Source organism: Lactuca saligna, chromosome 9 (genome assembly GCF_052625555.1).
Source record: "Lactuca saligna cultivar CGN05327 chromosome 9, ASM5262555v1, whole genome shotgun sequence".
Lineage (NCBI taxonomy): Eukaryota > Viridiplantae > Streptophyta > Magnoliopsida > Asterales > Asteraceae > Lactuca > Lactuca saligna.
Window position 1 is genome coordinate 193205136 of NC_136425.1, and position 15696 is coordinate 193220831.

Below are 15696 nucleotides of genomic sequence, written 5' to 3' on the forward strand. Positions count from 1 at the left end.
TTTTCATGCGAATAGTAAAATCGATTATGTTTAAAATTAATTTTTATTTTATTTTATATTATACTACAAAACTCTTTAAAGAATATAGCATTACTTTTCTATCATCTTTAGTAGTTTATAATCTGTACAAATCGTGACTATAAAATTAATTAAAATTTTATAATAAAAATTTATAATTATTAATCAATTATTTTAAATAAATTATTAATTAGAAGATATATCAAAATTTTAAAGTTATTATAAATTCAAATTTAACATATAATTAAATTTTGAAATGAATTGTCTAATATATCTATATGACACATTACATAATTTTAATAAAAAATTGTATTAAAGAGACACTTGAGAAATAAAGATTAAAACTATTTATTTTTTATAATAGGGATTTTGTTTTTATTTAAAATAAATAAATTTTGATGTGGATATTGCATAGTAGAGAAAATTTCTATGGATTCAAAAGGTGGGACTTAGGACTTGGGAGTGGTAAGGCTTGATTTGGCTGCATCCTTTGCCACCGTGGTAGGAAACATTGTTCTTGTGCGGACTTGGGTGCAGTTTAGCTGCACCTCGATGGTAAATTATTGTGTTTTCTGATCGGTGATTAAGGATTTAACCGTTTGAACAGTTAAAATTTAATTCAAATTTTTATTTTTATTTTTTTTAAATATTTTTTTTTTCTATATATAGCCTATCTTTCTTTTTTACCAAACCAGTTTCAAATTTCTTTATATCTCATTATATTTTTTTCAAAAACTTTCAAGATGTCTTCCAACAATACAAACAATCAAAAACCACCTATTAGAAACTGTAACATCCAAAAAATTGAAAGAAAAAATTTCATTTGAAAAGTACTTAACCATACAAATTAGTTGTTTCAAAACAAACCAAAGTGATTATATCATTTAAACATCATAGTAAAAACTGTAAATAATCGATGTGCAAAATGTTGAGGGATGCTATGCAATCACACCGGACCCTTCCATATCGTACTAAAAGTACCTGAAACCATAAACGTGAAACCGTAAGCACAAAACTCAGTGAGTTTCCCAAAATATCGCATACCATACATACATATCGACCTAAAATTGTAACGGGGTCTATTTCATCCATGAGTCCCTTTCAACTCCTTCAGTATCTTTCAATCGATGCGGGTTTATGTCACCCCCATACAGCTAAGCATATAGTTATAAAATCAAGTGTCACAAAGATAACATGCACCTACAAACATGTCAGCAAATATCACAAAGACAACTACTATCTTACAAACACAATCAAGTGGCCCGACAATAGTGTTTTCGACTTACGAGTACAATAAAGAAACTCATAATTGTTTAAGTACAATATAAAGGTACAACCTGAATAGAAATTAGTTTTATAACACAAATCATATTTATATCACAATTGTCTAACATATTTATATAATACTTGCATCAAAAATCAGTTGGCTACAAATATAATGTATGAAAACCGAATGTACAACCTCACAAATACAAATTTACAAGTTCAAGATGCATTAGAAATCATTTTTTAACACAAATCATATTATTATTATCACATTTCTATCACATAGTCCCTCTAATAGAATTTTCCACAACATAAATCAAGAAAAATTAGTGTTCTAAAAAAATAAGGTATTTGTACTCTAAAAAAGATAAAATCACATATGGACATATACATCTGCGAATGTACAACTCATTTATACACGACACCGCTTTAACAAATTGCACTTTCACAAATGATAAGACAAATTATAGATGACCCTAACCTATCTGCGATTTTAGTTGCTATTTTTGTAATATTTAGTTTTTTTTTGGCTATTTCTATAAAGATATTAGGAAAAATGATTATTTTTGTAATTTATCGAAAAGAAATCATTAAATGTATTTTGTACGTTTTAAGTCAAAGAAGGACCAAAATCATAACAAATATACAAGATTGTCCGAGTTAAAAAAAAAAAAGAAGTTGGAGACTAAATACATAAAATACCACAAATTCAAATCATAAAGACCGTGTAATTTACCCAAATCATTTCTAATAAATGAATGTTTTTTTGCTACTTTTCATACTTTCATTCAATTTGCAAATATCATTTTATGGTTATTTTGAATTAATTTTTTTTCCACATATCATTTTATAAGTTTTTTCTATTTTATAAATTTCATATAATATTTTAATATAATTATTGCAATAAATATAATAATAAATTGATACTAATTTCATTAATATATTTACATTTTAATTTTAAAATTTCTAAAATTAAATATCATTAGTTTTTTTATTTAAACTTAAAAGAGAAAAAACATTTTCATTATAATAATTTATTATTTTTTTATGTTCTTATAAATCAAAATTCTCAAATATTTTGATATTTATATTTAATTTTTTATTTTTAAATTAACTAATATAATACATGAAAGAATGTATTGCTTTGTAAAGTAAAGTAACATTTTGTAAAGGAAGATAAACAATGTCATTTAATTACATAAGTAAAAAAATCTAAATAATTATTTATTGCAATAAATGAGGAAAATAGAGAAATGGTCTTACAAACTGAACTTTATTGTCATGTATGACAGCGGTCGGAAAACCAATATGAAAAATATAGATGGTTGTTTTTTATCCGTTAGTGTGAGGGTAATTTGGTCTTTTCAGGTGGTAGGGACTGAATTTGTCACCATGGGTAAACTATATGGACCATTTATGTAATTATGGCGATGGTGGTGGTGTTGATGACAGATGGTGGGTGGGTTTATGGTATTGGTGAGTATTTTCTAATAAATAAAACATTAAATTAAAATCAAAAAGAGAATGTTAAATATGGTAAACCACAGAGATCAATCGTATAATTTTGTCTAACAATAATAATAATAATGATAAGGGACTATTTCAAGCAAAAGATTAAATACTAATAATATGTAATAAAATGGGAGGGTTATGAAAAATTCAATCCAAAATAAAAAAATTGTTTGTGAACAAAAACATAAAGGTGAAGAATCATTGTTATGAATTGGAGGACATTGACAAAAAGGTGCCACTTTAGTGTTAAAATCTTTCATAACTTTTATATATATATATATATATATATATATATATATATATATATATATATATATATATATAATATTTGAAAAAACCATAAAGGTGAATGATCAATGTTATAAGTGCGAGGACCAAAATTGACAAAAAATATGTCACTGTTAAAATCTTTCCTAATATATATATATATATATATATATATATATATATATATATATATATATATATATATATATATATATATATATATATATAATAATGTTTATAAAGATACATTTTATAAAATAATATTAATAAAAATCCGATCGAAAAAAAAAAAAAAAACTTTAAATCTGAATAATAAACGTCATATTATCCCATTCTCTCCGGCGAGGGTAAAATAAAAAAGTTAACCCTATTGATAACCAAAAACACTCGGAAGATGACGGAACCGGTCAGCACCGGCCAAACAGACGATCAAGAAGTAGGAACGCCGGATAATATGGAGGAGAGGAATCCATCCCCGAAAGCTGTTAGCCGTAAGGAGAAGCGGAAGGCGTTGAAGAAAGACAAGAGGAAGCAAATAAGGAAGGAGCTAGCGGAGAAAGCTCGCACCGAGGAGGAAGCTCGGCTCAATGATCCCGAAGTGAAACGAAAGATTGAACTGGAAGAAGAGAGGGAGAAAGAGAGATTAGAGAAGGAAAGAAAGGAGTTTGAGGAGAGAGAGCGGATTTTTCTCGAAGAGTTACAAAAGAAGAAGGAAGAGGAAGAAGAAGAAGAGCGAAGGAATGCTGTTGAAAGAGAATCAAAGCTAAAACAGGTTCGTCTCTTACACTACCTAAACTCTCTTCTTTTTTGAATCTATTGATTCTACCCAATTTAGGTTAGAAACTAACGAATTGATTTGAAGGTTTCGAATTGAATTCTGGTATTTACTTGCCAATTGAATTGAGCAACTGTTAAAAGCCCTACATTATTTTGCAGGAAGGAACAGAGGAGGTCTCGAATGAAGATGATGATGAATGGGAATACATAGAGGAAGGGCCTCCTGAAATCATATGGCAAGGAAACGAAATAATAGTGAAGAAGAACAAAGTCAAAGTGAAAAAGAAAGAGGCCAATGAATCTACCCAAAAAGAGGTACACAAGCTAATAGGTTTTTCTGTGTTTCTCACAGCACACAATCACAACTTCTTTTAAGTCATATCTCATTCCATTTTGCAGGATCCCGATAGACCTACATCAAATCCACTTCCTCCACAATCTGAAGCTTATGCTGCTTTTAAGAATGCACCCATTGCTTCAACAGAGTTGCTGGACACTGTTGCACAGCAAGTCCCAAACTTTGGAACAGAACAGGTCAGTCTTTGGTTACCTCTTTTTGTTACCTTTTTATAGTGTACTCAACTCGTTTTTATTTGTTAATATTGCAGGATAAAGCTCATTGTCCATTTCATATTAAAACTGGAGCATGTAGATTTGGCATGCGTTGCAATAGGGTTCATTATTACCCTGATAAATCAACCACATTGCTTATCAAGAACATGTACAATGGACCTGGGCTTGCTTGGGAACAAGATGAGGGACTTGAGGTCTGTTGTTGGGTTCAGCCTGTGTTTCGTGTATCCTGATGAGTATTTTGATAATGCTTTATTAATTTGGATTTCATTTAACCATTGACCAATAAAACTAACTTGTGGGTGATTATGTGGTGTAGAAATCCTCTAGAAAAAAAAAAAAAAAGCTATGGTTTAATTTTATCCGCTCTTCTTGTTGTTCTTGACTCTATGTAATCAGAATCTTTCCCAAGATCCACACCGGAAGTTCATGAATTTGGCTTTTTGAGGATTGGAGATAAACGTTATTAGCAATTTGTATCCTACAATCTCTCAAACTTTCTTGTCTTTAATACGTTTTCCATGGTAATATCTTAATTGTAATAACGTTATTATACAAGTAATTGCTTATATAATAACTATTTAGATATTCTGACAACTAGTGTCTCTAGGGGTTTGAGAAAAAATCATTTTGTGTAGTTGTTTGCACCTTTGGATTCTAGCTCCTTAACTCCTTTAGGTGTCATACTTGTCATGCAATTGAAGATTTTGTACTCTACAAGCTTGAGCTAACAAATGACTTCAACATTGCCATCTTTTTTTAGTATATGTATCCTTTCAATAGCTTTCAGGTAACAACTTACAAGTTTCCTAAGAAAATCAATTAGAAAGATTTGTAGCCAAAAGGACAATTATGGTTTCTTAGTTTTAAAACAGTTAGTTTGTTTGATGAAGTCAATTTCCTATCTGTCATGCTTGACTCTACTTAGTTCCTGTGCCTAAGGTTTTCAACTGTATTTTCTCAGTTATATGGAATTTTATTGTAAAATCGAGTTAACTGATGAGAATGAGGGCATTTTAGAAAGAAATAACTTATGATTGTTAGAATCCAGTATGATTAGGCTAAAACATGTGTGCCATTAAAGTTCACACATATGCATATAGATACACAAATTTAGATAGCATATAAGTCTTTTACATATGTATACAAACATACATATAGAATACGTGCATGTATATGTCTTTATCTGTATACACACATGGATACATTTTAGGCATATACCAATATATTAGATAGATATACCTCTGTGCATAGAAATTATACACACCTGTATATACATATTCACACATGCATATTCATTTTTTTAAATATGCATATGCCTGCACACACATATGAATCATATATATCTTGTACACATGCACATATATGTATGTATGCATATTTATCTATACGTGAATTTGTATGCATTTTTTTTTATTTACATTTAATCATTTTGAATAATTGAGTTTATTGATTTTCTGACCTCTACAGTATACAGAGGAAGAGGTAGAGCGCAGTTATGAAGAGTTTTATGAGGATGTGCATACAGAGTTTTTGAAGTTTGGGGAAATAATAAACTTTAAGGTCTGGTTGAAAACACCACATGACATATTAATAGTTTTCAGATTTTCTTTTTTCTTTTTCTTTTTGTTGAAAATGGTCTGCTGTAGTGAGAAATATTATTTGTGATCAGGTGTGCAGAAATGGTTCTTTTCATTTGAGAGGAAATGTATACATCCAATATAAGTCGTTGGATTCAGCTGTGATGGCTTACAATTCTGTACATGGTCGTTATTTTGCAAGCAAACAGGTTTTTTTTTTTTCTTTTCTTTTTAGTTTTTTCATACATTTAGTTTTGGAAATAGACCTACAAAAACTTGTCCAGTTGTGTATCATGTAACTAATGTGGAGCCCTAGAGTTTTAGTTCTTATTTGCTTTAACAACTGCTTACTTGATTTGGAATTGATGATTTTTTGATAGGTTAAATGTGAGTTTGTTAGCCTAACAAGATGGAAGGTTGCCATATGTGGGGAGTACATGAAATCAAGGCTTAAGGTATCTCTATTAATCAATATGTTGATGTCTTTTGTTCAGCATACCAATCACTACTTTTTGTTAACATTTTTTCTTCATATTATTACTTACCAGACATGTTCTCGAGGGTCTGCTTGTAATTTTTTACATTGTTTCACAAACCCTGGTGGAGACTATGAATGGGCTGATTGTGATAAACCACCTCCAAGATTTTGGGTCACAAAGATGGTTGCTTTATTTGGTTATCCAGAAGATGACACCTGGCATCAACCAACTCCCAGGGACCGACATCGCATATTTACATCAGATAGAGACAGGTTTGCCTTTTTCCTTGTTAACTACTTCCTCGATAAATAGTGTTTAAAAAATATTTGAGAAAACCGGGGCCCACAACCATATCTCGTTTGTGGATTCTAACAGACTTAGTTTCGGTTTTGATGTTTGTTTTTTGTTTGCAGTTATCGCGAAAAAAGGCATCGGTCTATGGAAAAAAATCAACACAATGGAAATTCAAATAGAAAACACCATGATGAAAATCATGTTCGAAAGAGCAGAAAACGTGAACGTGATAAAAATTATGAGCACGAGGATTCCGATTCTGATGGAGATCGGTTGAGGAGACATGATGAAGGTTCACAAACTCACTCAAGGCATAGTAGGAGCAAAGAGAGTAATTATCGTAAAAGCAAGAGAAGAACTCATGGTAGTAGAAGTAGTAGTAGTTCCGATGAAGAAGAAGACTTTTACACCAAAAAACGACATTTAAACATGAAAAGTAGGTCACGACGTGCGAAAAATGTCTCGGAATCATCTAACGATGAAGAATCGGATGATGCCGAGTTAAAAAGACGTAAAGAACGGAAAACCGATCGTCGGAGGTCGAGAAGGCGTGGTCGTGATGGTGGCTCCGGTGAGATTGACGGAGAATCCGGCGAGGTGGAGCGACGGCGGAATGAGAGGAGTAGGACACGTGATGGTGGTGGTGGGTGTCTCTCAGAGAAAATTGAGATGGGTGACCGTTGGGAGCCTGAAGGTTCTCTGGATGAATTGAAAAATTCGGAAGGTGATGGTACAAGTAGTCATGGAGAGAACCGGAGAAGTTGTGATTGTGATGATAAGATGAGGGAGAAGAGGAAGAGAATTTGAGAAGCGGCTAAGAAATGATACGATATAACTGTGTTTGGTATGTACTGGATTTGAGACTGATGCTGTTGGAACAAAAGTTGTGGAATAAAATGGGGATGCCTTTAACCTTGAAATCAGCATAAAGTGTTTGCCTTAGAGAACTTGCTTTATACGTATTAGCACAGAAAAGGAATACACGGCTTGAAACGTTTACTTCTATGTGTTCTTAGATAGATTCCAAATTATTCTCATTCAAGAACCACTTAGAATCGGGTTCCAAATTATTAATCCTAACAAGCGTTTACATAAACTATTTAAGATATAAGTGGTCATTGGTTACTCATTTGCCCTGTCATTGCCAAATCAAATATTAATGTCAACAAGTTATAACATATATATTTTTTTCATATAAATGATGCAAAACACTTAAGTGGTAAAATCTTTTCAAAAAAAGCTAAATGTGACCCGGTTACTATTTAATTACATGGTTTCACGATTTAAAAAAAAAAATGTGTACGACGTAGGGCTTCATCATGCAATCATGGGAGCATTGTACTTTTAATTGAAATGGATTCTGACCGATACATCTCCTGACTATACTTGAGCACGTACATGATGAGCCCTCAAGGTTTCTGGTAACTTCACTCCGTATCCTCAAACTTCTTTACAACTAAGGCTCTTTCTAAACTCACAACTACACTTTAGTCGTCCAACTTTATTATAACAAATCAAGACACAATGACCAAGTTCAACACTCTTCAATCGTAACAGGAATCAAGCTATTCAACCTAAGTAAACACCAATAATACAAACACAATTACCAAGTTCAAAACTCTTCAATTGTAAATGGAACCAAACTATTCAACCTAAGTAAACATCAAGGGGGTGTTTGGTATAGGAAAATAAAAACAGAGAAAAAGAATTAATTACTTTTCCCTTGTTTGGTTATTAAATAAAAAACAAGGAATTGAGAAATAAACCAATTCTTTTTCCATCAAAATAATTCTCTATTTTTAAAAGAGAAAATGGGAGAAAAAGAAGTTAGGCGTGGGTCGAGAATAAAAAAAAAGAGCGGAGAATTCATATTTCATAGTGCCCCCCATTTGATCCACATCACGTTCAATTTCCGAGTTTTTTCAAACAATTGGTACCGGATATCATGGAATCGGCCCACGATCACAAGAAATTTCTCGTTTGCCCTACATATGCCTTACTCCTCTGTGTTGTTCGAAACTTGGGATTCACGATTTCAGTTTTCTTTGTAGCAGCATTGGTCGATTTTGGCATCATCGATCATCTTCCAGTTGAAGGTATGACTTCATGTTTCTTTCTGATTCTCTTTGCTGGTCGATTATGTGCTAATTTGCTATGCATTTTGTTTTTGATTTCCAATTCAAAAATATGTTAATTTTGCTATGAATTACTTATTTTTGCATGTTTGAATCTTCCTATGTTGAAATCGATCTTGGTGGTTGAATCATGTAGATAAGTGTTCAATGATGATCAATTGCTATTTATTCATTGCTTATGCTTGAGTTGAAAGAACAAAAGCAATTTTATTTATTTATTTTTTTTATTTTTTATTTTTTTTAAATTTAAGGTTTTTTTCTCCAATTTGAACAATCATAAAAGCTTTATACAAGCTCGGAATGATGCGATTTTTTTTTCAAGCTTTACTATTATGTATTGTCTATGTTTTAGAATTGGAAAACAACTTAATTGGTTAAGTTTTGATTGACTTATACAGCCACAAACAGGAGCTGTTATGATTGCTGCATAATATTTCAGCACTTTTTATAAATTTTGTCCAACTTTGAACCATCATAAAAGCTTTATAAAAGCTTGGAATGATGTGATTTTTTTTTCAAACTGTACTTCTCTGTCTTGTCTATGTTTTAGAATCGAAAAACGGCTTAATTGGTTAAGTTTTGGTTGAGTTATACAGCCACAAACAAGAGCTGTTAAGATTGTTGTATGATATTTCAAGCATTTATTATGTAAATTTTTTTGTAGACATGGCAGGGCGAAACAAACACACATAGACTACTGAAGAGGATGCAAAGTTAATTGAGTCATTGTTGGAGTTACATGTATCCGGAAAGTATGGTGGTGCCGACAACGGATTCAAACCCGAGTATTTGAAGGCAGTGCAACAATTACTAGATGTAAGCCTTCCTAACTCGGGTTTGAAAGCAGAGTCTCATATTAAATCGAGGATGAAGACATGGAAAAACCATTTCAACATCGTGCATGACATGGTATATAGAACAAACACAACACTGGATTCGGCTGGGATACGGATAAATGTTGTGTTACTGCCGATGCTGAAGTTTGGGCTGAATACATAAAGGTACTACAATGATGAAGTTTGTAGTATTTTTAGCACCATTAAAATATATTGTGAATGAATAGTAACCAATTAATTTTGTGCCATTCATGTAGTCATAAAGGTGCTGCATGTTTTCGCGATAAACCATTTCCTCAATTTGATAACTTATGTAAAATATTTGGGAAGGATAGAGCTACTGATCATGGAGCTACTAATCTTGGTGAAGATGTGACTGAAGAGACACAAAGAAACTCACATGTTGATGTGGAAGGGTTGGAAGAGATTGTTGAAGAGACACAACAAATTGCTCGTGTCAATAGTAAACGCAAAAGGCCTCCAACGGATGACACAGAAAGCTCTTATAAGGAAGCAGTGAAAGAAATAAAAGAGACTTTCAAGGAGGTTGGTGAAAAACTTAATCAAACAATATTCAATATAGGAAGGTAAGAAAATAAGGAAGCACGTGATAAGATAGATAAAGTTATCGAATATATACAACACATGCCAAATATCAATGTCAAACAACGAATTAAGGCGATTGACATGTTTAGCAAAGATCAATTTCGTGCTCGGACGTTTTTTAAGATGACAGAAGAAGAAAAGATTTGTTACATGGAAATTATTGGGGATGGCTCAATATCATGATTATGTTATTTTAATTAATGTTTTTTTTTTTAGTTTTTTTCGAATATTGAAGTCGACTCTTTGCACATTCTGTATTAGATATAGTTATGTTTTTTAGTTGTTAGGAATATTGAGTTATAGTTTTTGCATATATCTTACATTGGACATAGTTTTTGAATAGTATGATTTGCATATTTTTTTTAAATCTATTTGTAAGTTATTCTTTTATATTAGAAATATGTTTTCCAACAGAATATGTATAAAAAATAATATTAATTGATTAGAAAATAAATTATTTAGTAACAATTAATATTATAATAAAAAAATTAAAAACATAAAAGATACATATTTTGATTAATAATGCATTTTTATAAAAAAATGTTGTTTGAAAATGAATAAACAAGATAAAAAAACTCATTTCCATTTCATTGATTAATACAACCAAACATGAGAAATGATTCTCAAAAATATTTCTCTAGTAGATTCTCAGATCTACCAAACAGGAGAGTCAATTCTCTTTCTCTGGCTTAATTCTCTTTCTGTGTATTTCCATTCTCCGCAGCAATTCAATTTCTCTATACCAAACGCACCACAATAATATAGATACAATTACCAAGTTCAAAACTCTTCAAATGTAACATAAATCAAGCTATTCAACCTAAGTAAACACTAATAATATACATAAGTAAATGGGAAAATTTCAATAAAATGCTTATATAATGATCTCATAATCAATTTAGTCATTATATATATATATATATATATATATATATATATATATATATATATATATATATATATATATATATATTATTCAATTAAGTCTTAAAAACCGATAATCGTATTCAATTTAACTCTTTTATCCGGTCAACATGTCATCCAACATTCAAAAATGTAATTTTTGGCTTAGATTACAAAATTTATTACAAAATTAGTCCAAAATATACACTTTTGGCTCATATTTAAACTTTATTACAAATTTGGTCCAAAATCAACCATTTTGGTCCAATTTTAGAATTTTGTTATAAATTCATCATAATTTTAGTTTTTTTTTACAACTTTTTTTCTCAAAATTTTGTTTCAAATATGTTTTTTCTTTATAAAATCATATGTATAGAAAAAAACATATTTTCATATAAAAAATCTTATATTTTCTATATAAAAACTTGTTTTTAAAAAAAACTTTTTTGTATACGAAATACTTATTTATAAAAATAGGTATTTATTAAATACATAAATATATACAACTTAGTTTTCATAAAAAAATGTATACATACATGTATTTTACAAAAAAATGTATACAAACATCTATCTCATAGTAAACATATACATTTCTTTTGTAAATACATACACATACACACACACAAACACACACACACACACACACACATATATATATATATATATATATATATATATATATATATAAGCAACTATTTTATAATAAATTCATTTGTATTCAAACACGTTTATATATAAAATGTATACAAAAACGTATTATATAAAAAATTATTCAAACATGTTTTTATAAAAGAAATGTATACAAACATAATTTTATAAAAAAATATAGATACACACCTATATATATATATATATATATATATATATATATATATATATATATGACTCTAAATGGACATAAACACTTGCATGGTTGATCCTCAACCATAAACATGCCAACATTATGTATTAGGAACCTCAAAAACATTAAGAGAAGCAATTCCTAACTTCTGGAGTTGAATCATTCACACTAGATCTCATTCATGGGGACCAAAAGTGACCAAAACACATAAAGACTAGATCTAAGCATACAATGAACAAGGTCCAAGCTTTATACCTCATTGAAGCTGGAAATGATTAGTAGAATATGGATCTACAAGATCTCCCTTGGTCAAAGCTCCTTCTTCGAAACCCTTCTTCCTCAAAGCTCACTAACACACACTTAAACACACACAAAGAGGGTTAAATATTCTCTAAAGGGGTTAGGGTTCCAAAATGAGGCTCAAAGGGTAATGGAGGATGAGAAATGAGGGGATCATGGGTCATAATGTTGCTTAAATAGGGTCTAAACCCTAAAATGTAGGGTTTGTCCAACTGGGTGCAACATACGAGACGCCCAGTGTACTCTCACTTTTCCTAAAATGGCAATAATGCCCCCTAGAGACCAATTGCAAACTATTTACACACCAAGGATCAAAAATGAAAAGTACCTTGAATCAGGTGTTACACCCTTGGACTTAAACTTGAACTTATGACATTGAGACTGATTGTTATTGACTTGAGCTGGTGTAAGTGGTGTGAAACAAGTAACCAATCTGGGTAAATCATAAAAGCTTTTTAGAAAAGAGTTTTTAGAAAAAGATTGCTGTTGATCAACAAATAGCTAGACTCGTTCATTGTTATGATTTGTAAAATGAAGATGATTGGGCATATTTTCATCATATATGTTTTCACGAAAGTAAGACCATATGCTGTTCAAATTGCTAATTTAATATCGGTGACCTCGAAGTGTCGTTAACTTTTGATTTTGTTGGGTTGTGATAATGAATAATTAAGTCTTAATTTTTTGTAATGTATATATTTGTAGCAAGGCTAAGTTGGTTCAATGCATGTGGTGTATTTGCATATTCTTAACTGTTTGATATGGATAAGGTTGTGGATTTGGATCATGTTTTGTTTTCCATACATAGTTTTGAAACATTTAATTATTAGTTTCATTTGTTTATTTATTCTTTACGGTTCATTCTCGACTTGTTATTTTTTTTAGGACAAGAAAAGTTTAAGTTTGGGGAGATTTGTTAGGTTGATTTCATGTATCATTTTAGTATATTTTTTGAATTATTTTCATGACATGTGTATATTTAGCATGCATTTCATACGTTTTATTACATTGTTTGTTTGGAGCAATTTTACTCGTTTAAGCTTAGTTTGTGTAGACTTATATAAGTGGACAATGACATCTTCGAGGACGAATAGAGGTTACATGGAAGATCTTGCAAGCACTTTTGAAGTCTCGTAATAACATCCACAAAAAATCAATAAAACGAAACGATTTAAATATTTTTTGGAAATTTGGCAGCAATGTGTTGTCTTCGTAAAGAGATCGAATCGAGTAGTAAACGTGGTTCGATCGAGCTTAAGTTTTACAGATGTCTCGCTAACTCGTAGTTCTTTAATATGAACAGTGGAGATCGGATTTGGACCACGTGTGTTGCACCTTTGGGGAACGTCCGCAATAATTCTGCCCAAAATCATAAATTGGCAGCCTACTGTGGATTAAGTTAAGCCCAAAATCTGTTTTGGCAGGCCAATTTAGCCGTTAAAACCAGCCCAAAAGAACCGTTTAAACCTACAAAGCAATATGGCAACCCCTTAAGTCCATAATTTTGATTTACACCATAATTTTGATTTACATGGTATTGAAGCCCAAATTGGTAATGGGGGACTTCTGACCTTTTAGAAATAAAGAGGATGACTCACGTATTTTTTAGGGGTTAATCTTGACACACGATAGCAGCAAGGAGGATCGACGACCGGAAGCTTCTTTTTGGTTCTTGGCATCAAACAATTTTATTTTGGTGTGGAAGTTCATTATTTTTGGTGATTACATAGTTTCCGGGGTTTGATGTGTGAATTAGTTTAACTATTTAGATCATTGTGTGAGATTGTTATTTGTATTTAATACACTCTTATCCGTATGATTTATGATTTTTATTACTTTCTTTGTTACAATTTTAGTTGGGCTTTAGCAACCCAGTTAGAGTTTTAACTTTTATTATGAAATCATGTTGGTACAATGTAAATTTCGCGAGCTTACGTCATTGTGTTTGTTGTTTCTTTTGTGCTTTAATATGACTTTCACCTAATTATAAATTGTTCGTTTGATAATTTTGTATGAGTCACTTCTAACTGAAGCACTTGTTTTAGTCAGATAAGTTTGCAACTTGGTTAAAGAGGTTGTTTTAATTGAGCGTTTGGCGAAACAGGTTGTCGAAGTTTGTTGACAACCGCGGCCAAACTAGGAATTGTAAAAAAAGCATCACACATAACAATCCATGATCACAAGTCTAAATCAGTTTTTTGATGCTAATTCAATCATCAACTAGTTAATATATTTATTTATTGTATTTTAGTTAATAGATCCGATTTCGTCGTTTCAATTTTCTTTTTATGTAGTTGAATTTGTAGTCTATGTGGTGAATTTGGTTTCATATTAATTAAAAGTTGGATTTTAATTTTGATTCATATTGGCCATCTAAATTAGGGAGATCATTCAAGTTACTTGATTTACAAAATCCATTACTTGTTTGTTAGATCAAAAACTACCCGCTATCAGCTACTCGCTAATCGCTATCCGCTACCAACTAGTTTTGTCAAACACACTCTTAATGCAATCTTTCGCCAACAAACTGCTCAATAATCATCGGATTTAAAACAAAAACTGAATGGAACCTTAAAGTTTTTCTAAAATATTTTAAAACAAAGTGGTTGATTTTTAAAACGCATATATAGGTTTTGAGTATGTGTTCGATTTTGGTTTTTTTTATACTGTGTTATTAAATATATATTAAACACGAGTGCACATCTAATGAATAGCAATGTCAAAGCAAAAAATGCCATTCCACACAAGTATTTTATTTATAACAAACAAATTAAAGATAGATAAGACTACTAATGGTTTATAGCCCAAGCCAATAGTTGAGAGTTTGAGTCTGTCTTGAATTTTTTTTAATTTAATTTTTTTTGGTTTTATACTTGTATGCATATACATCTATAACACAACCTTTATAATAATAATAATAATAATAATAATAATAATAATAATAATAATAATAATAATAAAAGACTTATTTTTTTGAAATAGTGATCCAAAAAAGCTTATGTAACCACCCACCTCTATGAATAAATGCATAATTTAGACATCTCTAATCCGAAAACATGGGAAGAAGCACCTGAACAGATGTGCACCAATATTAAACACACATCCAACGCCACCAGCAGATCTCTCTGTTTTTCTCGATTGCAACACAGGAACTCCATTAACCGGATTCTCAATCAAATACTGCTGATAAGAACAACCGATTCCACCACCACTAGATTCTGATGACAATGGTGGATTCACAGGTTCAGGTGGAACATTGCCGATGCTATCTTCTTGTGGATCAATGTGAGCTTGATATGAAACTGGCAA

At 30.8% G+C, this 15696-nt stretch overlaps 1 protein-coding gene across 1 annotated transcript; it reads left to right on the plus strand.

Annotated features, from left to right (window-relative positions):
- Positions 1 to 3388: 3388 nt before the first annotated feature.
- Positions 3389 to 7686, plus strand: LOC145015322 (Zinc finger C-x8-C-x5-C-x3-H type family protein). Its single transcript, XM_078973777.1, has 9 exons — positions 3389 to 3835; positions 4000 to 4155; positions 4240 to 4374; positions 4449 to 4607; positions 5884 to 5976; positions 6086 to 6202; positions 6374 to 6448; positions 6542 to 6744; positions 6886 to 7686. Exons 1-9 carry the CDS (start codon positions 3458 to 3460, stop codon positions 7571 to 7573), a joined length of 2004 nt encoding a protein of 667 aa, XP_078829903.1. The 5' UTR covers positions 3389 to 3457; the 3' UTR covers positions 7574 to 7686.
- The last annotated feature ends 8010 nt before the right edge of the window (positions 7687 to 15696 follow it).